The 22,019-nt window shown below is 39.8% G+C and overlaps 2 protein-coding genes across 5 annotated transcripts in view; one reads left to right on the forward strand and one right to left on the reverse strand.

The window, feature by feature from the left end:
* The window catches only part of LOC111586083 (putative uncharacterized protein MYH16), a 139,855-nt gene extending 136,805 nt beyond the window's left edge, over nucleotides 1–3,050 (forward strand). For all 4 annotated transcript variants that reach the window (XM_055004769.1, XM_055004770.1, XM_055004768.1 and 1 more), the window contains exons 21-23: nucleotides 570–770; nucleotides 875–1,021; nucleotides 2,411–3,050. In XM_055004769.1, coding sequence (XP_054860744.1) covers nucleotides 570–770; nucleotides 875–1,021; nucleotides 2,411–2,563 — 501 coding nt within the window. In that variant the 3' untranslated portion in view covers nucleotides 2,564–3,050. The remainder of the gene's footprint in view (nucleotides 1–569; nucleotides 771–874; nucleotides 1,022–2,410) is intronic.
* A 2,137-nt stretch (nucleotides 3,051–5,187) lies between these two features.
* Nucleotides 5,188–22,019, reverse strand: part of gas7b (growth arrest-specific 7b) — a 125,078-nt gene continuing 108,246 nt past the window's right edge. The window contains exons 12-14 of the mRNA XM_055004714.1: nucleotides 9,298–9,377; nucleotides 8,934–9,032; nucleotides 5,188–6,930 (exon numbers count right to left, since the gene is read on the reverse strand). Of these exons, the coding sequence (XP_054860689.1) occupies nucleotides 6,817–6,930; nucleotides 8,934–9,032; nucleotides 9,298–9,377 (293 nt within the window). The 3' untranslated portion in view covers nucleotides 5,188–6,816. The remainder of the gene's footprint in view (nucleotides 6,931–8,933; nucleotides 9,033–9,297; nucleotides 9,378–22,019) is intronic.

Below are 22,019 nucleotides of genomic sequence, written 5' to 3' on the forward strand. Positions count from 1 at the left end.
GACTCCCCAATAATGAATTTAATCCTGGTTTTGACATAAACTTTAACAGGAGCTGCAATTTAGTTTGTTGCTCCCAGCTGTTTGTAGGAGTTTTTCCTCCGGATTTGTTAAATATTTGCAACATCAGACAGTAGCAAGATCCATATGACTGTCTCAGAAGTAGTAGAATTGTGCACATTTACATGCAGCAGTAACTTAATTACTTCAAATTCTAACTAATGTAACTAATGTAATTCTAAAAACATAATGTACCATTAGAACACAGGAGTGATGGTTGCTGGAGATGGGCCTCTGTACCCCTATGTAGATATTCCATTAAAAAATCAGCCATTTCCAGCTAGAATAGTCATTTACCACATTAACAATGTCTAGACTGTATTTCTGATTAATTTAATGTCATCTTCACTGAAAAAATGCTTTTCTTTCAAAAATAAGGACATTTCTACATGACCCCAAACTTTTGAACAGCAGTGTACCTTGATCCGGGAATTTGTTGGATACTTTTTCCACAGCTTAAACACGGTCTGGATGAATGTGAACAGTCAGCAACAGCTGCTATTTGTGTACAGGTGAAGGAGATGGAGCTAGAGCTGGACTCGGAGCAGAAGCGACACGCTGAAACGGTAAAGACGCTGCGGAAGAATGAACGTCGTCTGAAAGAGCTGCTGTTCCAGTCAGAGGAGGACCAGAAGAACCAGCAGAGGATGCAGGAGCTGGTGGAGAGGCTGCAGAACAAGATGAAGGCCTACAAGAGACAAGTGGAAGAGGCCGTATGCCACCTTGTCCTTACTCCAAACTTGCTTCACTCACATTACATATTGCTCTATGATGCTCCTGTGTGTTTGAAATTGCTCACAGACCATTGTCCCTGCAGGAGGAACAAGCCAACATGAACCTGGCAAAGTACAGGAAGACCGTCCATGAGCTGGATGATGCTGAGGAGCGGGCTGACATCGCAGAGTCAGCACTTACCAAGATCAGGACCAAAAACAGGGGCAGCTTCGGCAAAGGATACTCCTCTGTAAGTAACCCTGCAGCAGAGTCAGCTGCAGCTGCAGCTGCCCAGCCGCATTCTGTAGTGACAGATATGGACTCTGTCCACAAATACTCCTTTGTTTATTCATTTACTTCTTCTATGGCAACATGCAAACACTCTGGCTGTGTTCTAGTATTTTTTGACCATCTTGTCTTTAGCAGAAGTAAGGATGTGCTGTGTTTTGTAGCTTCTGTTGCTTGTGATTACCTTATGGCAACATTTCTGATCAGTTTTATAATAACACACAGCAGGAGGGGCTGAAGGGCTCTCCAGTATAATGAAAAAAGTGGTGTCCATGGCATGTACACAGCATTCTACTAGCAATCACACAATGCAATGCACTGAATGTTACAGATGCCAAGAATATTGCTTGGCAATATTCCTGGCAACAGTTGACTGTGATGACACAAAATGACAACAGTTAGTAAGAGACTGAAATCTAAATTTACTGCTCACTGTTGAGTGTCCATCACAGAGGGGAGCAGTGAATGTGAACAACAAGGTGATTTTTGGACATAGCTTTGGATGAGGTGCAGCTTAGCTGCTAGTGCGTACCTGTGGCCACGTATAGTACTGCAGAAAAATCTACTGTAGTACAAAAAGCATTTGTTGCCTATAAAGAAGAGGTGTCTGACACTTAACTAGAAAACTGCCAACACCACAGCTTTTACTCTTCCTGTTATGAATTCTTAATCCCTTAGTTTTTATATTTATTTGGTATTTTATCTTTTTTGTACAACATCAGTGGATATAGACAAGTAATGGGGAGGTCAGAGAGAGCTGAGAAATAGCATGCAGTGAAGGTCCGATTGGCTGGGAGTCAGAATATTCATATAAACATTTCCAGAAAATAGAAAAGTCGTCTATGGGCAAGTAGGAACCCATGGATGTGACCACTAGGGCAGACGCTAATGAGCATGTACAGTCGACTGCATAATTCAGGAGTAAACCCAAAAGCAAGAAAACTTTTTTAGCTCAAGCGCTAATTAAGGAATTTTCACTCTAGTGATCAGCCACAAAATCTGAGGCCTGTATGCAGTTGCTTATGGAAAGTTAAGACGACCCAAAATGAAACTGAAAATTGGAGAGTGCATCTAAATGTGACCCATTGTCTCATAATTATGCTGTATTGTTATACAATAAACAGGGCAAGAACTTGAATGCTTCAGAACTTGTTTGTTTTTTTCAGTAACACCATAATTCAGTGACATGTGTCCAATTATATACACCTTAAAGGAATTGCTAATAGCTAATATTTAACGATTAATTAATTAACTGTAATTTGGCATACTTAGTTTTCCAAACTCTGAAAAAGGCTAAATATCAGTATAACAGACTGTAGCCATCACTCCTGTCCTGTGCGATCTCCTCCAGGGTTACAGCACTCCGTACCCTGGCCTGGTCCGGTCAAACAGCTCTGCCGGCTCTGAGGGCAGAGAGGAGAAGATCCTCAACGATGACAACGAGTCGGTCAGCTCCCTCATCCCTGCCTATCTCAACTCCCTCAAGAAGCTCATGATTGATTAGGAAGATGGCTGTAGTTACAGCTTTTCAGAAAGACCACTCTGCATCGTCCAACAGCAGATCTGATGTCTGCTGAACAAGTGAAGCATGGAAACAGTATGAAGTTTGAAACATCAGAAAAGGCTCCACGTGTAGTTTCACCGTACATTCAGGTCATTCAATGTGTGTCACCTGTTTTTGAACACTGTACATCCCTATAGAACTTTTCTATGCACAGGTTGCTTCCTCTGTGTGCCAGTTTTATTCCACACACTTTCATATGCCATCATACTGTTAGATTTGAATATAAAAACTGATTGAATATGCAAAAATATGCAGCATGTGTTTGAAATTCACTTTTAAGCAATACTTCATGACAATGATAATTTGTAAGTCATTTATTAGGTCATCAGTTAATAACGGAGCATCTGCAGGTCCTTAAAAAGGCTTAAAAAGTGTAACACTTTCAGAATTTACATCAATAAAAATGTTATTTTCTCGCTTCTTTGTACATGTTTAGCCTGGTTCTCACAGTGGAACACATTATATTTTTATCATTTTATATAGGGTTTTGCATATGTGTATTTCATAGACACATATGCCATGGTCAGACTACAGATTATGTTTGTCTGGTAAGATTCAGCAAATTTTCATTTTTAGTGACAGAAAGTGGTTCCCAGTGTGGGGCGAGGTCCTGTGTTCCTGCTGCAAGCCCATCTGACATAGATGTGAATATGCTACACATGTCCAAGCAGAGCTGCAAATGACCAGTCACTAGCCTGCATTGTTTGCTTTATTTTAAACAATTTATTTGACAGTTTGTTTTTTATTCTCCTCATGCGCTGATCACTGTATTATCTCTTGCTATCAACCATATATATATATATATATATATATATATATATATATATATATATATATATATATATATATATATATATATATATATATATATATATATATATATATATATATATATATATATATATATCAGGGCTTCCTCTACATTCATTCTGTAGATTCATTCTGTACATGTTAGAATGTACAGTCATTCTAAAATCCCAGCGCCGCTCCTTTAAATTCTTTTTTTTTTTTTTTTTTTTTTTTTTTTAAATAAATCGTCGCAAGTACACCACCGCCGCATGTGTACACCTTCACAGCAGTCCTGCACTGTGTCGGGTACTCGCGAGTACTAAGGTAAACTACAGATAACTGTGGTACTCTCAGTATCCACTCTTTTTTTGTGTGTGTGGTGGCAGGGCGGGGCGGGGCGAGCGGGAGCCTGCCCCTGCTGCAGGAAAAAATCCTAGAGGAAACAGTGTGTGTGTGTATATACATATCAGTATATACATATATATATATATACACACACACACACACACACACACACACATATATAAGAAGAATATGATTTCCTTCAGAGTGTGTACAGTTAGCTGAAGAGCTAGCCATATTTACAATGATAGGAAAACTGATTAAAACAACCCAACGATGAGCAAAACTGTCTGTGGAAAATGAATTGCCTACTACAGCGACAAATGCAGACAAAACAACAGTCAAACAATGAATATGTCTTGAGTTCATTGGTGAATGAACCTCTAGGTTTCAGTCCCTTCCACAGAGTCCCAGACACGTCAGTCAAGCCAGTCATGTACCTAAACAGATCTCTATCTGAGGTGTAATATGTTTTCAAAATGACTATCAGCACACTGATTAGATGGACTGAAATAGCTAAACACATCGTAATGACTTGGAAAAATGTGCTTGACACACACATTACATTACATGAAAAGGGTGTCCCTAAAGTCTGGACACATAAAAAATCTCATTAACTATATATTGTTTTGCCTCCACAGATTAAATATGGCTTTGTCAAAAGAAGGAGTTGAACTGGTACTTCTACTGAGAAGTACCAGACATGAAGGATGGACATATCAAAAATAGGGTTAGGGTTAGGGTTAGGATTAGGGAGGTGATTTTTTGGGGGCCAGCATGAATTTTAGCCATGACCAATTCTTTAGTTTCGGCTGATATATTTGGTCGTCCAAAACGGGGTTTGTCCATGACCCTGCTCGTTTCTTTAAACTTTTTAAACACTTTCTCCACCGTGGAAAAGCCAAGTAGAATCCTCCTTGGATGATGTGCATTAAATTCATCTGCTATCTTTCGATACATCCATCCTTCATGTTCACTGAGAAGTATCATTTCAAGTCTTTCTTCTTTCGACAAAGCCATATTTTATCTGTGGAGGCAAAAAAATTATAGTTAATGAGATTTCCTATGTGTCCAGACTTTGGGGACACCCTGTGCAACCAATTACACATAAATGACATAAAGATCAATGATTTCTAAATGATGAGTTTATAATTAATAGCGTATAAATGACTTCACCAATCATTATCAAATGTTACTAAGATGTCATCATTACTTGGGTGAAGAATATCAGTGTATCTTACCTAAACTATTTGAAGTGTATCTCAGCTTTAGTATAAACCTGTCTAAACCTGTAACAAGACCAAATCATTTACTGTTAAATGTGAAACTGTGTTTTTTTTAAGAAATAAAAGACTTTTTTCATTTAATGTTTCCTCCATCATTTTTTTAAAACCATTTTGTTATAAAAGAAAACAAAGTAGCACATTGTGACATGAGATACATACTTTCATTTTATTGATGAAAAATGTCGAATTTTAGCTGTTAATATAAAAAAATGTCTCAATACTCTTCTCTCAGTGGTCAAGTAGTACTAAGCAGTAATACTGGACAGGACAGGTTGTAAAAGAGCAGTTTTACAGCATGTAGCTCCTGCAGGCAGCAGCACGGACACCAAACCCAACCAAGGCAACTGACTTCTATTTCCAAAACTAGAATATTTTAAGAGAGAAGTTGCTATTACATATAAAACACTTGTATGGTTCATACATTATCAGTACCAAATGTCTATATGTCTTTCTGTGAGATTCTATGTACTGTATTTTACATTCTTCACTCTACTGCCTCCTTTCATAGCAGATCACACATCTCGTATATTTACATCAGACGCCCTGAACATGTCTGAAACACTTCTTATTCATGATCAAATGAGTAACAACTTCTCTTTAGAGCACTTTTCATATGAACACCAACTTACAGCATATTTATTAGAAATCATTCGGGAATAAAGTGCAACTGGCTGATTTTAAATTTGTATTAGGAATGAAGTAAAATACAGGTGGAAATATAACTAAAGTGTTCTTAAACTCTTGATTTCTGCGTTTGTTTCACAGGTGTGAAGAAGTGCTGCTAGATGTGTGATATTAGTCTTCAGAAACTGACGGTTCACTAAAGCCCGGAACCAAAGTGTGACTGTCACTTATAGCAACAGTTACTATTTCTACAAGCGCATTGTCCTTGACTACTCAGTCAGATCCACTGCTCACCAGTCATGTCCAGTTTCAAAAGACAGACAAAATTCCAAACTTGGAGCTTCGGGACAGTTGTCCACAAACAACAGGGTGATGTAATGGTTGCTACGTCTCTTTAATGAGCAGTCTCTGCTTCTACATGGATGACAAATATGTGAGGATGATAACTGTTCTTTATATGCCTATTTAAGAACCATTTACCAGCTTCTCATTTTTGAGCAAATTAATGTCAGCTACTAACACTTGACATGTCTGCCAGTCATCAGTTAGGAATGAGAAGCCTGGTTTTGTTTATTTCTGAGACCATTTTCTCTATTACTGCTCATTTTGAATGGTAACCATTATCACATTTTTATTGGAAACGGCATATTTCTCAGGCTAAAACAGAAGTGTGTGGGGCTTAGCAAACAGTCAACACCTGCACATGGTACATGTTAGTTTTAAACTACTTTCCAGTTATTCTGGTACACAGTAATATAGCAACACTCTTAGGTCTGACTGCATTTTGCTTAGCAGCATCTGTTAAATCTTTGCAGTTCTGAAGTATTAGCATTACACTGCTGCAGGACATAAAGCTCTTCAACACTTAAACATGTTCTATGTTCACTGCTTATCACTCACCTCACCTGAGTATCCTTTGGTCAAGACTTCACACTCACAGCTTCCTTCTGTGTTGAGCATCAGCTTGCATAACACTGATCATTGCTCAGTCTGTTAGGAGTCAGGCATGGATCGGTGTGTGTTTGTATGTTTGTGTGTATGTATTTGTGTGGTGATCCCTCCAGCACAGACTTCATGTCTTCAGCCATGTCCGCAGGCCTGTAGCCTCTGGGTGGCTGTGTCTGGGTGGGAGTTGGTCAGTCAGCACTGAGGTCAAATCTCTACATCCACTGGTCTGATTTCTCCTGTTTTATTCTCGCGCACCCACAGCTCCCTGTCTCTGGATGGATCCACAGACTGCAGGAGCTGGACCACCGGCTCCATGGTCTGGAAGAAGAAACAAGAAGTCAGCTCAGCTAAGTCATCAACACAGAAAGTCTTTCACTTGTCTTAGTATAGGTGAGTGACACTATGGGTGAAACTGGTGACACCTAATGTTAACATCCTTCACAGAGTTAGAAAAATGTCTCTCTGGTTCCCTCTTCTGGTGGGAGTATGGTAATGATACAATTGCACACTCGAAGGTAACTTCATTTTAACATAAGTATGTAAAAAATGACATGGTGAGGTTGTTTTCTTGTATTATCTTTATAATGAAAAGTTCTTGTCATTTCATATTCCAGGTATTCCTAAAAAAAACATGTTTTGATATCATTCCATCTACACTTTTAAGTTACCTTTTATACTTTTTAAGAAATTATCATATTTGTATTACTACCCCAAGATTCCGTAAGTGGGTCAAAAATGACCCACATGCACTTCCCATAGAATTTTGTGGAAACCTGTGATTCTCATCAATTGTAACTGTCAGGTATATAGTTACTGTGGACCACACACAGTATGTCCTAAGTGTCACCGATCAGGAAGATTATTTTACACAGCAAGTCCTGATACATGTAAGTATTATCTACATTGTTTTACCTCAGAAAAAAAATGGATGTCATAAAATTGATATTTTTAACCATACTTGCACATTCATGACTCTTGTGTGAAAGAGTGTGCTATTAGTATGTATCATCAAAGTAGCCTGCTTTATTCTTAGCTAACATTAACTAGCTGACTAAGCCAGCTAGCATTAGTATATGTATTGAGTGTGTTTGTGTGTGTGTCTGTACACGTGCATATGTGCATTTATTTATATAACTACATATTGGTTGATAGGTTTGTATGTCAAACATGAAATCATTCTTGTGTGGACCAAAATATAATACAAAAAATAATACAAATTATTATTCTTTTTAAAAAAATGACAAAAACGGCATAAAAACACATTGACCCACTTATGGAATAGTGGGTCAATGACCCACTTATGGAATACTGTAGGTTCCAATAACTCGTGCATCTAAAAGTTAAATCATAAAATCTTTTGAACAATTTCTCATCTTTGATTTGGCAAAAATATTAGAATATCTGTGAAATGTTAGCTTGGTGTACCAAATACTTTCCAAGATATATATAAAAAATAAATTCATATTAAAAAATACATTTTCTTGGTTATATCTGAAGAACCACTTAGAAACTCCCGCAGTATATTTTACTTGAATTAGGCTATCAAGCAATATGTTTGTTCTTGTGGTACAACTTGCCATACCTGCTCAATCATTTATAAAATTACAAGATCACTTTTTTGGTAATTTTTGTGACCAAGTACTTCATCTTTAAAAATATTCTATATGTTTTGTTTTGTATTATTAGGACATGAAAATGCATGTGGTTCAGAAAATATCACTAGGTCACTTCTTTAATATTTGCTCAGAGATGAGGCATTTTCTGACGGCTTAAATGTTTTTTTTTTCCACATATTTAAACTCATCCATAATCAGAAGCTGTTTGATCTACTCGTCCAATGGACATGACGAGAAAACAGTGAAAATTTCAGGATTTTATCTGAAGAAGTTCCTGAGATATTGTCATACAAACACAGCGTCAAATTTCAAGGTGAGAAAAAAATGTGCTGAGAGTAGAAAGTGGGTGAAAAACTATTTAACCCCTTTAGCACTATAACACTCATTTCCACTCATTTCCTCCCTCTCCCCACACGGCACTCAGTCATTACCATCATGCATGTAATAGCACCAGAAAGCCCCATTTCACAGCTTTCAGGGGCCGTTTGAATGATTAAAATTGCACGAAGTAGCGAGGAGTTACAGTAATTTGAAATACACATGCGCCGCGGTGTCACCAGTGATCCCTGTGGTTTTAAAAGGGTTAAGGCCACAGACCAGGAGATATATAATCAGCTCTCCTCCTCCTCAGACGTTAAGCCTGTCTGAATGAGTGTTTGGTATGGACCAGCTGTTCTTCTAACAATGAACTGAAGCTGTACTTACACTTTGGTTGAACATATCTGTCTCGTGCCGGAGGGTGGTGTACTGGCAAAGATGTTGTCTGATCATCTCCACCCGCTCCACCTCCAGTCGCTCCAGTTCCTGAGAAGAAGAGAAAGTCACAGAGAAATCTCAGCCTAAACTCTTTGCAAATTCAAGATTCACCAAAATGCAAATTCTAGAAATAACTTAGAGTTTAAGTAGATTTAATGAGTACTGAGCAGATATAGTGGATATATTTACATGAAAAGTGTCAAGGGACAAACACTTATTGGGATCTGAGGTTTGACTCCGTATTGTTATTACCCCAATGACAACCTTCTTCTTGCACGTTTATACCGGACACATTAAACCTGTGCTGTCTTACCAGGCTTGTGGTGACCATCTCCTCAAACCATTTGGACTGGGACTGGTTATACAGGTCAACACAGCGCATCAGATCATCTCCTGTCATAAAAAGAAATGTGAAAAAAGGTGATCAGGGCTTGTATTCTGTCAACAGTCAAATAGGACTAAGCAGAATTGCTCTCTTCATTCAATCAAGCAGCTACAGCTGATCCAGAACGCTGCTGCCAGAGTCCTAACTAACACAAGGAAACTGGACCATATTACACTGGTCCTCAAATCATTACATTGGCTTGATGTTAATCAAAGGATAGAGTTCAAAATCTACTTCTACGAAGCACTGAATGGTCTCGGGCCAGAATATATCCTGGACTTACTAGCATCCATCCAGACCCTCAGGTCATCAGGGACAGGTTTACTGTGTGTTCCCAGAACCAGAACCGAGACTCGTGAAGCAGCATTTACATATTATGCTCCTCATCTGTGGAACAAACTTCCTGAACACCCAAGGTTTGCTCAAACTGTCAGCTCTTTCAAATCAAGGCTGAAAACCATATTGTTTACTGTAGCTTTCTCTTAGATGGTCAGTCTGTTTTCTTGACTTTTAATGTACTTGTACATGTTTAATTTCTGTGATTTTAATGCTTTAATGTCTACTTTTAAATCATCTTTATAATTAATTTTAAAGTTGTGATTTATTTCTTTACCATTGTAAAGCACCTTGAATTGCCATGTGTATGAATTGTGCTATACAAATAAACTGCCTTCCTTTGTCAGTACTGTGTTGACTGCACAGTATGTCCAGCAGATGGTGCTACAACCAAACAAACGTTTCTGCACAGCCGAAGCTTTGCGGGGATACTCATGCAGTGTTGGTTCCGCCTCTCTCAACTGATGTGATTACTCCAAAGTAGCACAGACAATCTGGACTGATAATAGATTTCATTATGATAACATGAGCGATGATAAAAGGAAAGGTTTAATCTGATCTGTCATTAATGTTAAAGCCAGCTTCCTGCTGACAACAAAACAAACACTAATCATGCTGGAGATTAGATCAGAGAGGAAATGATGCTGATCATCCAGCTCTCCGCAGTCAGAGTCTATGTTATATTCACATTAGTGCTGTATTCTTCTGTTAAATGTGTGACTGCTAAAGAGGCTGTGTAAGACAGTGTTTCTCAAAGTGAAGTCTGGGGACCTAAAATGGTCCTTAGAGGGGTTCAAGCAGGTCCACAGCAAACTGTCTAGTTTGAGCACATCTGCATCCTCTCCCTGCACTTATTAGTCCTTCAAGTGTCACTAACCCACAACGGCCACGACTCTACAATAACTAAAGGAGCCATGTTGCATCTGGAGCCAACCAGTTAGAAGCAGGTTACTGAACCCTGTAAATTCTGGTCACTGTAGATTAGACTTGTTCCAGCCCATGTACCAAAAGAGTGCCACAGGTTCATGGTTTGTTCCTCCTCAGTCATTTCTTAATAGGTATTCACTATATCACCATTCCAGAGAGTCTCTAGTCCAGTATGGCCATAACACTTTGACCCTTTTCAATATGCTCAGGTACACCTGCCCATTCTTCCCACATCTAACTTCCGGGGCTTCCGGAAACATACAAGTTGTAATACAGTGCATCATAGAGCGATTTGATCATTTCTAGGAGTCCATAAATTTACATCAGTTTTGCCCATTGCTGGAGATATGGGATGGGAACCTCCAGACATCAGACATGAATGCCAAATGCTTCACCTTTGGCAGACTGGTGAAGATGTCCAATCAGAGAATCACAAAAAAGATATTTAATTGGGACAACTCCAATCGTCAGCCCTGGGCAAATGAGCTAAAATCTTTATTTCATTTGAACAACTCATTATTTATTTTCCAAAATACGTTAGTCTGTGATATTCAGGAGATGAAGAGTAATATGTTTCTTAGGTTTACAGAAAAATGGTCTGTTGATATTTGGTATAAATCAAAATTATGAACTTAATGTCTTATAAAGGACAGATACAGTGTGGAACTTTAGTATAAGAAGTATAATTTAAACAAAACACAGAGATCCCTGTGTGCACAGTTATATGCTCAGGAACATTACCATTAGCTTTAGAGACTGGGAGGTTTAATGCTACTCCAGAGAAGGACAGACTTTGTTTGCTGTGTAATTTAGGTGAATTTGAGATTGAGGTTCATTTTATGTTTTACTCTCCTGTATACAAAGATGTAAAGGAGGAACCTTTCAGTAAGATGTCCTCTGTTTATGGTGATTTCTTTTGGTTGGATGGCCATGAACAACTTGAGTCATGTTTTAGAAGGGGAACCTTTTTCATGGCAGAATTTCTTTGCCAGGCCTGGGACCTGGAATAAAAGGCAACATTTTTTCTTTTGGAACTGAGCAGCAGAATAAGGTATATTTTGGATGTATTGCTGCAATGCTAGTATATTGGTGTCTTGTAAAACCAATAAGGGTTGGGCACGCTTGTGTGCATGATGTAAAAATCAATCAATCAATCAATCAATCAATCAATCAATCAATCAATCAATCAAACTCTTACTGTGTAATCTATCCCTGACCTGTACATATGCCATTATTTCAAGATCATCAGAGTTATTGAGTTCAACTGTGAGTGGTCAAAATTTTGGCTCTTTTACCAAATCATGTCTACTGATACTACCTGTCGGTGCACGTTCCCTCTGAGAATATCATGATCTGAGGCCACTTCCCTCCAGACTGAGCTGTCCGCTTATTCTCCTCTACAGTTTTTCTCCTTGAGTGTTGGTCTGACCGAAACACAAACACTGGCCTGATGTAGCTGATCAAAGTGCCCCAGACTGGAATGCTCGTGCTCTCCAGTTTGGTGACTATGGAGCACATGGTCATGGTTACTGGGATGGCATCAAAGTAAGTAGAATGTGGTGCCACGGTGAAGATGGGAGCTTCAGAGGGTGCCGCTCACTCCCCTATTTAAGTTTTCTTGTGGATGAACTGTAGCTGTATTTCCATATAAATATTAAGGGAAGTTGAAGCAATATTTATAAATGTCACAAAAAATGTAATGAAAAGACAATGTGAATTAGACTTGTTTCCATTACCTACTTTGGAGCATATAAATTAGGCTGCGTAGCGTTATCAGATGGTGGCGGTCTAGGCCACCATCTGATAAAGTTGGAGTTTCCATGGAAAACATGAAATTGCCTGGGTGACACCAAATTTTTGAACAGTAGTGTAAATCATTTCTGTGAAGATTCTTCAAGAACCTACAAGAGATGTCGAGTTGATTTTTACCGAGGCTCCAACAATCACAGTATAAAGTTTATATGTTTTCATTTACATGCTGGAAAACAGCAGAAACATAACAATAGCACTTATTTGTGTTTTGTCTACTTAAAGTCAGTCTTCTTTTAGCTCTGCTTTGGTCTCCACCAACTCTTTAAACAAATGATCTAAATGTTTTGCTGCTAAATGCTCCACAGTGGTCACCAGCTCGCCATTAACACTGTGTCTGCTGTTTGGTTGCTGAGCAACTCGTGTACACTGGATTTTCTGTAGATGGAAACAGTGAGAGTCACATAAACAGGGTGTCCCAAAAAAATTTGACATCATTTCATCACCTAATAATTTGTTTAAAATTACGAGAATCTGCCAGGAAGATGGATTGGACGTGCTAATGATGGAGACAACGTGCTATTGAGTCACTCCGATATGGACATCTCAAATGATGTCAATTTTTTTGGGACACCCTGTATATTCAGTATCTGATACTGACTGAAGACACCAATCAGGCATACAATTATGACCATCTGCCCAATACTGTGTTGGCCTCCCTTCTGTCTTCAAAAATGTTCTGAACCATTGGGCATGGACCAGAGGACCTCTCAGGGTCCTATGGGGTCTGGCTCCAGGACGTTGGCAGCAGATCCTGTGGGTACTCTGGTTTGTGCAGTGGGGCCTCTGGGAATCAAATTTGTTCCACTGCATCCTTTGATGGTTGATCAGAATGGAGTCTAGGAAGTTTGGAGGTCAAATCAAGGTCTTGGGTGATGGTCATGTTCCTCAAGATGTTCCTGATTGATGTTTTTGCGATGGGCTGGGGTGCATTTTCCTGTGGGGTAAGCCGGTGACATTTGGGATTGCCACTGTGCTCTCCCCTGTACTGTTCATGCTATACACATCTGACTTCCAGCATGAGTCTGAGCTCTGCCACATACAGAAGTACTCGGACGATACTGTGATTGTTGGATGTGCGGAGGGTGGACGGGAGGGGGAGTACAGGGGCCTAGTGGAGGACTTTGTGGGATGGTGCAGCTCAAACCACCTGCAGCTGAACACCTCCAAAACCAAGGAGATGGTGGTAGACTTCAGGAGGAATAAACCCCATCTCCAGCCCATTTTCATTGGGGGCACGGACATAGAGGTGATCAGAACCTACAAGTACCTGGGACTGCAGTTGGACAATAAACTGGACTGATCAGACAACACGGACAGCATTTACAGGAAAGTACAGAGTCATCTGTACTTCCTGAGGAGACTGGGGTCCTTTAACATCTGCAAGAAACTGCTGTGGATGTTCTACCAGTCTGTCGTGTCCAGTGTTTTCTTTTATGCTGTAGTCTGTTGAGGAGGGAGCATTAAAAAGAGGGATGCTGCATGATTGGACAGACTGGTGAGGAGAGCTGGCTCAGTGGCGGGCACAGAGCTGGACTGTCAGGTTTCAGTAGCAGAGAGAAGGACACTGGAGAAGATTCTCTCCATCCTGAACACACCGAACATCCTCTGCACAGGACTGTGATCAGGCAGAGGAGTGTGTTCAGCTCCAGGCTGCTGTCTCTGACCTGCTCCACCAACAGACTCAGAAACTCTTTTGTCCCACTGGCCATCAGACTGTACAACTCATCACTGAGTGGTCACGGGGGGTCACAGTCATAATCACATTAGAACCTATGTGATTATTATTGTAGAATGTCCATGCACCTTAGGTAGTTCGAGACAACTTTTTTTCCTACTACCTGTCAAAGCCACTTTTAATCACTATATTCACTTTAATTTTATACTTCTGTGCCTTGAAATGTGTAAATATTGAATTTTAATTTCAGTTTTATATACTAACCTCTATTGTTAATGTTACTAACCTGCTTTTTTTGTTATTTTATGTTGTTGTATGTAAGCTGCTGAGCACTTAAATTTCCCTCGGGATTAATGAAGTATCTATCTATCTATCTCTATCTATGAAGGAGTGTGCTTGTTCTGGGTGTCTAAGTTTCATCAACATGGATGCCACAATCCAAAATTTTCCAGCAGAACACCACATAGTACCAATATGATCAATGTCATTCACTTCACCTGTCAGTGATCATAATGTTGTGGCTGATCGGTGTATATTCAATATCAGTTTGCGGTTGGTCTGTGTTAAAGCTGTAGGTGTGTGCTGTAACATCAAATTGCACCTTTTAATCAAATGAAAATTTTGTGTCTTGAACATCATTCTGCATTGCATATTTGGTAGATTTGGAAAATTTGAGGCCCTCACTGGTTTGCCCACTAATTGCAAGGTTAGCAGTTCAATCCCAGTTCGTCAGTCAGTAGTTCTGATGAAGAGACTTGGGCAAGACACTGAACCTTAAGTTTGGAAGTACTGAAGTACAGTCTGTTTAAGAAATTAAAGGGAACATTTTTTTTTTTTTTTTGGATGATGTTCATTTTGTCGTTGACTATCATAGGTTAACGTTATTTCTTTTACACCGACAAATCAAAGAAAAGATGGTTTTACCTTAGCTGACATGTTTCAACTACAACTGCAGTCTTCTTCAGAGCATCATCTGACGTGTGCCGACGTGTCCTTTTTATCAGGTGACCGGCCTGACAGATCTGTCGGTCACCTTTCTTGTTCGGCTTTTTCTTCTTGTGTTCTTCTTGTGTTCTTGTGAGTCGTCCAGTTGTTTCCTTTTCGCATTCTGTCTGGTGTTCTCTTCGTCTTGTGTTGAATGATCTGCCCGTTTCTCCAATGTATGTTTTCTCGCAAGATTTGCACGGAATTTCATAAATGATGTTGCATTTCTTCTCCGGTTCTATTTTGTCTTTGGGATGGACTAATAGCTGTCAGAGTTTTGTATGTGGTTTTTGTCAGACCGGTCCCCTGATGAAAAGGACACGTCAGCACACGTCAGATGACGCTCTGAAGAAGACTGCAGTTGCAGTTGAAACACGTCATCTTTTCTTTGATTTGTCGGTGTAAAAGAAATAACGTTAACCTATGTTAAAAGCAACAGGCCAAATTAAATATTTAAGCGCATCAAAAAAAAGTTTTGCCATTTGCTTCTGCTGCACAGTTTACAGTAAACAAGGTCTCACAGGTCAGCTCATCTATCTATAAATAACAGTGAAGAAAATGCAAACTGACTGAGCCGCAGATTAGCCCTCCAGCTCTTAATAAGAAGTACATTTTAAAAACATTAAAACCAAAAGTACTGCGTTTTACTAAAAGGTAATCACATCTGATCTAAAATGTGAGGAAATCCCTGGTAAAATGTGTGTAATCCAATGCAGTGCGAGCACTGAGTGATAATGAGACTTTGTTGTGAGCAGACAGATGCTGTGCTTTAGTTGTTCTGGCATCAGTGTGCTTTCTGCTTACCTCACACTACAGTCATCATCACTGGCAGCCAGACACCACCAGCACCATCAACAACTGCTACTGTTTTCTTTCTGGTTGCATAAGCAGCATGGAGGAGGGATAGCTCGGTGTGTGTGTTGGTAGTTGTATGTGACAGCATGTGGTCATGCTGTAGAATCACGACATCACTCTGGTGGAGAGCTTACATCTGTTTACTCTTAGCGAGTCACTTTCCTCAGGTTGCACACCTATTAAAAACTTTTACAAAGCAGCCCGTCTGCTGCTGCTACTTTTCCACTCGGCCTCTTTTTTCCTGCACCACAGACACATGTGCCGTCACTGCTTACAGCAGCTTATTGTTCATTATTCTTCCATCTGACATCTACTTCATATTTGTTTGGTTGTTTGTGAGGAGCAGTGGTGAAGGAAAGACATGTTTTACTGAAGTGAAAGTGCTAAATCCACACTGACCTTAGCAAATAAAGGTAAATTATTCTTAAGGAATTTACTGGACTATGGACATAAACTGCATTAATACGCAACTGAAAATAGTTCTCTAGAACTGCACTTATTCCTTCAGTTTGAGTGGCATTTGTAAAAACTAAGGTCTCCAGCTGTTTTAGGCAATGACAGATATTTCATTTTTAAAAAATGAAAAATAAAATAAAATAAAGTTGCACTGAAACAATTACTCCATCAGTAAATTAATTGCAAAGTTTTTTGAAAATCTATTTTTTGGAGTTATTTTTCAAGTAAAAACATTGAAACAATGGTAAATATTCTGTGATGCATGCGTTTCATACATCAGCATGAAGAAATTATTTGGGGGTGTTTAAATTTAGTTGTTTGTGATAAACAACAGTGGAGAAAGAAACCAGATCTCCATTCCAAGTTAAAGTTCTGCAGTGACAACAACACTTAAGGACAAGCTACATACTGCAAGAATGTAGACTGAATGTGTATTAATCCACAGATGAAAAATACATAATTTCCTTCAACTGAAATCAAATTAGATAAAAACAACAACGGTGAATTAGGAAAGAACTGAACTTTTCAAAATCTTAAGTGGAGTTGTTAAATGATCAATCATCAGCAAAATAATCAAACTATTTTGATGCAGATGTATTGTTATAGTCATTATTCAAGTAAAAGGATTTGTGTTTTTTGCCCTATGTATTTGCCCATTATAAACAGAATATATTTGGTTAATTGTACTTGTGGTTGAACAAAACAAGACTGAAAATGTCATGTTTTGCTCTGCAAAGCTGGCTGGGCATTTATTTGACATTTCAGTTTCAGTTTCAAATGAAAAATTGGAACTGAAAACTAAAAATGCAACATTAAAGTACATTTAAAAAAAACAACAATTATCTCTTAAAAATTTTGGTAAACTGATTAATCAGGACTGGGTGGATGTTTTTGACAGACAGTGGTCCACACAGTTGTCTAGGTCTTATTCAAACGTGGCAAAATCCTGTTTAGTGCACAAGCATGCATAACGCTACCCTTTTTCTCCTGCCTCCTTCAAAACAGTGAGGAGAAGAAAATGCAGAAATCTCTCACAATAACCAAACAAATCACCAAGACTGTTCTTTTAGCAGAAGCACACAAACTTGTGACACACATGTGAGTCATTATTAATCATTTTTGGCTATTTGTCTTTCACCACCATCACCATTCTTAACCTCGTCCACCATCCAAACATTACTTGATGCACATTGGCCCAACACGCCTTATTATCTGACACATGACTTGTAAAAAAAAATGCCTGTAACACAAACAATGTTACAACATTGTGTAACTATACAACAGAATGTCAGCCAAGTGTCTCTCTGGCTACTGGACCAACAGTGAAACCCTTGAGATTACTTAACTGAGCCAAGTTATATTTATTGCAAATGTTTTTTTCATTTTTGCAACCCCTTTAGCTTCATGTCCTTCCTAGTACAACAGCAGAGTGGAACTAGGCACTTCATCGTACAGATTCCTCTCTCTACATCTGTAATCCCTCTGATAGATGAGATGACCGTGGGATGGATATTTTCTTAAGTCGGATTATTATTGTGCCTGTATGTGTGAGTGTATCTCTACCCCCAAGGGCACCAGAGTTAGTCTGCACCCACGCCTTTCTGTCAGTCTGGTGTGAACACAGACTAGTCGAGGAGAAAATGTTTCTGACTGCTCCTCTTCCCTTCACTCCCATCCCTTCTTCAACATAGAAATTAAAAAAGCTCAAGAGTCTGGCTCACACTGCTGATAAAGCTCATGACTCATGTAAAAAGACAAACATAGTGTCTCGGCTCACAGAAGATCTCAAGTGACCGCTCACTGGGGGAGGATTCAGGCTTAATGTCCAGTAAGTTAACCATTTACAGGGAACTGTGCTGACATTTACTTTAAGAGACACCAGTCTGTATTTGAAATAAGGAGGGGTACAAATGAAAATTAAGAGGCATAGTTCTGTTTTTAAGGATTAATATTAATGCAAGGACACAAATGCACTCTGCTTGATTAATGCATCCCTTTCCAAACTGTATGCTGATAACTGCTTTTTGGCTTGTGAAATTGATGTTGGGCTTTTTAGCATTTTATCCAACCTGAATCGTATTAGATTTGCATATTTAATCTCAATCCTTTCATAACTCTGCAAACTTTATGTTCCAACTTGTAGCCACAAACTATGAAATGAGGCGAACCAGAACTTAATTTATCATTGCCAAAATTTCTGTGCCAATGATGCTCAGTACACGGAGCAGAAATCAATGTAAACACAGCCGCAGAAAATATGAAAGGTTGACTGAATATGTATTTACTAGGGCTGTCAAAATTAGCGTGTTAACATGGATTAATCCATCACCACGATTAATCAGATTAAAAAATTTAACGCAATTAATGCATCTGCAGCGCAGAATGACTCAAAATCTCTGTAAAGTCTTTAGCAATGTATTTCGGGTATTAAAAATTTGATGGGTCGCTTCTATTTTTCTGGCACAGCTTTTCCAGTGTTTCCGGCTTTAGTTTATCAGCTCAGGAAACACACAGACCAATTAAAGCTGCAAGCAGCGTTGGACGGGTCCTCGCATCCTTGCCGGTCGGCGAATCCACGCACGTCCACCAGGTGGCGCTGCGACCGAGAGTGCATGTCGGCCTGTGGATGCGATGAAGGCCGGACTCTGATCACGTGTAAAATTTCAGGCAGATTGGAGCGTGTTCAGGCCTTCTATAAGTATATAGAGCTTGTCCTGTCCATCCACCTGGTGGCGCTGCGAGCGAGAGTGTATATTGGCCTATGGATGTGATCAGGGTCGGACTCTGATCACACAAAATTTCAGGCAGATCGGACCATGTCCAGGCTAGTTATAGAGAATTTCCTTCCATCCACCAGGTGGAGCTGCGACCGAGAGTTTATGTCGGCCTATGGATGTGATCAGGACTGGACTCTGATCACACATGTAAAGTTTGAGGCAGATTGGAGCATGTTTGGGGCAGTTACACAGCAGTTGATGTTTCATGGCGAAGCATCAAAATTCAGGAGGCCGCCATGGCCACGCCCTCAGACTTTTGTGGAGCATTTTGATAACTTTTGATCATCCATGCCTGGAGTACATCCTGGCCTAATTTCAGCTCTCTCGGTGGTACCCTGTTTGAGTTTATAGCTTTTGAAAATGTCTAAAAATGACCCATAATTGCCAAAACATATGACATATAATTCAAAATGGCCGACTTCCTGTTGGGTTTTGGCCATGGGTGTCAATTACATTTTTGTGCGTCTTGACGAGTTACATATGCCTACCAAGTTTCAGAACTCTAGGTCACACATACGGCCCGTAGTAAATGTTTGAAATTTTCCAGGTGGCGCTATGGAGCCATTTTGCAACAGTCATGTGCAATTTGTATAAAATATCAAATAATTCAGCAGTCTTGATGTGTGTAGCAATTTTGGCGAGCATAGGAGCATTCCTAACCTGTCAAAAAGTATTTTGTCTGTCACGGCAACATTGCGTTGCCATGGCAACAGTGTTTCATGAATCGTCAAAATCTTCACACTGTGGCATCGTCCAGGTGTGACCACTCACCTGACCAATTTTCAGAATGATATGACAACGTTTGAGGCAATGGTAGGTGCAAATGTAATGACAATTTCTTCCTGTTGCCAATAGGTGGCGCTATGAGTATTTCTAAATTTAAGGATGTGGATGTGTTCAGGCCCAGACTGGTCTCCACCATATCAAGTTTGGTCCGGATTGGACCATGTCCAGCTGAGATATTAATAATTCAATTTTCATGGCGAGAAATCAAAATTCGCCGTGCCGCCACAGACACGCCCCTTGATGACGAGTCACCATTTTCTCTGGGAATCATCATCAATGTGTTCTGGCTTATGTCACCAAATTTGAGGTGAATCTGATCAACGTGCTAAGAATAGTACATCAAAGTGTAAAAAATGTCAATTTCCTGCTACCACAAGGTGGCGCTATGACTGTCAATGTACATAACCACATGGATGCCGTCAGGGCTGGACAGTGATCACACATGTAAAATTTCAGAAAGATTGGAACATGTTCCTGAAAGTTAGGCACCACTTCCTGTTTAATGGCGAAGGATCAACAGTTTTGATGACCACCTTGGCCACGCCCTTTGACTTTTGCACAGCATTTTGATAACTTTTGATCAGGTAGGGCTGTTACATATACTGGCTAAATTTGGCGTCTCTCGGACTTACCTCCGCTGAGTTATTAATCTCAGAAAATTTACAGCTAATTCAAGATGGCCGACTTCCTGTTGGGTTTAGGGCGTGGCCATGATTGACTTTTTCGTGTGTCCTGATGTGCTGAATATGCACACAAAATTTTGTAGCTGTAGCTCAAACATCCTGCCAGTTGGTCTAATGACCACTTTTTGCAAGTTTGTAGGGGGTGCTATGGAGCCATTTTGGTAAATACATGCAAAAGTCCCACAAAATATCAAATTTTTCGCCAGTCCTGATGTGTGTGCCAACTTTCATGCATTTTGGGGTATGATAAGGTCCCCAAAAATGCATTTCCCCCGTCGCACAAAGAAAAATAATAATTAAAGCTGCAAGCAGCGTTGGACGGGTCCTCGCATCCTTGCTGGTCGGCGAATCCACGCACGTCCACCAGGCGGCGCTGCGACCGAGAGTGCATGTCGGCCTACGGATGCGATAAGGGCCAGACTCTGATCACGTGTAAAATTTCAGGCAGATTGGAGCATGTTCAGGCTACTTATAGAGCTTTTCCTGTCCATCCACCAGGTGGCGCTGCAACCGAGAGTGTATATTGGCCTATGGATGTGATTAGGGTCGGACTCTGATCACACATACAAAATTTCAGGCAGATTGGACCATGTACAGGCTAGTTATAGAATATTTCCTTGAATCCAACAGGTGGCGCTATGACTGTGGCTGTATTTCAGTATGTGAATGTCATCAGGGTAGGACTCTGATCATACATGTAAAGTTTGAGGCAGATTGGAGCATGTTTAGGGCAGTTACACAGCAGTTGATATTTCATGGCGAAGCATCAAAGTTCAGGAGGCCGCCATGGCCACGCCCTCAGACTTTTGCGGAGCATTTTGATAACTTTTGATCAACCATGCCTGGAGTACATCCTGACCGAATTTCAGCTCTCTCGGTGTTACCCTGTTTGAGTTTATAGCTTTTGAAAATGTACAAAAATGACCCAAAATCATATGGACATATATTTCAAAATGGCCGACTTCCTGTTGGGTTTTGGGCATGGGTGTCAATTACATTTTTGTGTGTCTTGACGAGTTACATATGCCTACAAAGTTTCATAATTCTAGGTGACACGTACTGGCCGTAGTAACTGTTTGAAATTTTCCAGGTGGCGCTATGGAGCCATTTTGCAACAGTCATGTGCAATTCGTCTAAAATATCAAGTATTTCAGCAGTCCTGATGTGTATGGCAATTTTGGCGAGCATATGACCATTTTTAACCTGTCAAAAAGTACTTTGTTTATTCCGACAACGATACGTTGCCAGGGCAACAGCGTTTTATGAATCGTCAAAATCTTCACACTGTGCCATTCTCAAGGTGTGATCACTCACCTGACCAATTTTCAAAATGATATGACAAAGTATCAGGCAATGGCA

The sequence above is a fragment of the Amphiprion ocellaris genome, chromosome 18 (genome assembly GCF_022539595.1).
Source record: "Amphiprion ocellaris isolate individual 3 ecotype Okinawa chromosome 18, ASM2253959v1, whole genome shotgun sequence".
In the NCBI taxonomy this organism is placed as follows: Eukaryota; Metazoa; Chordata; class Actinopteri; family Pomacentridae; genus Amphiprion; species Amphiprion ocellaris.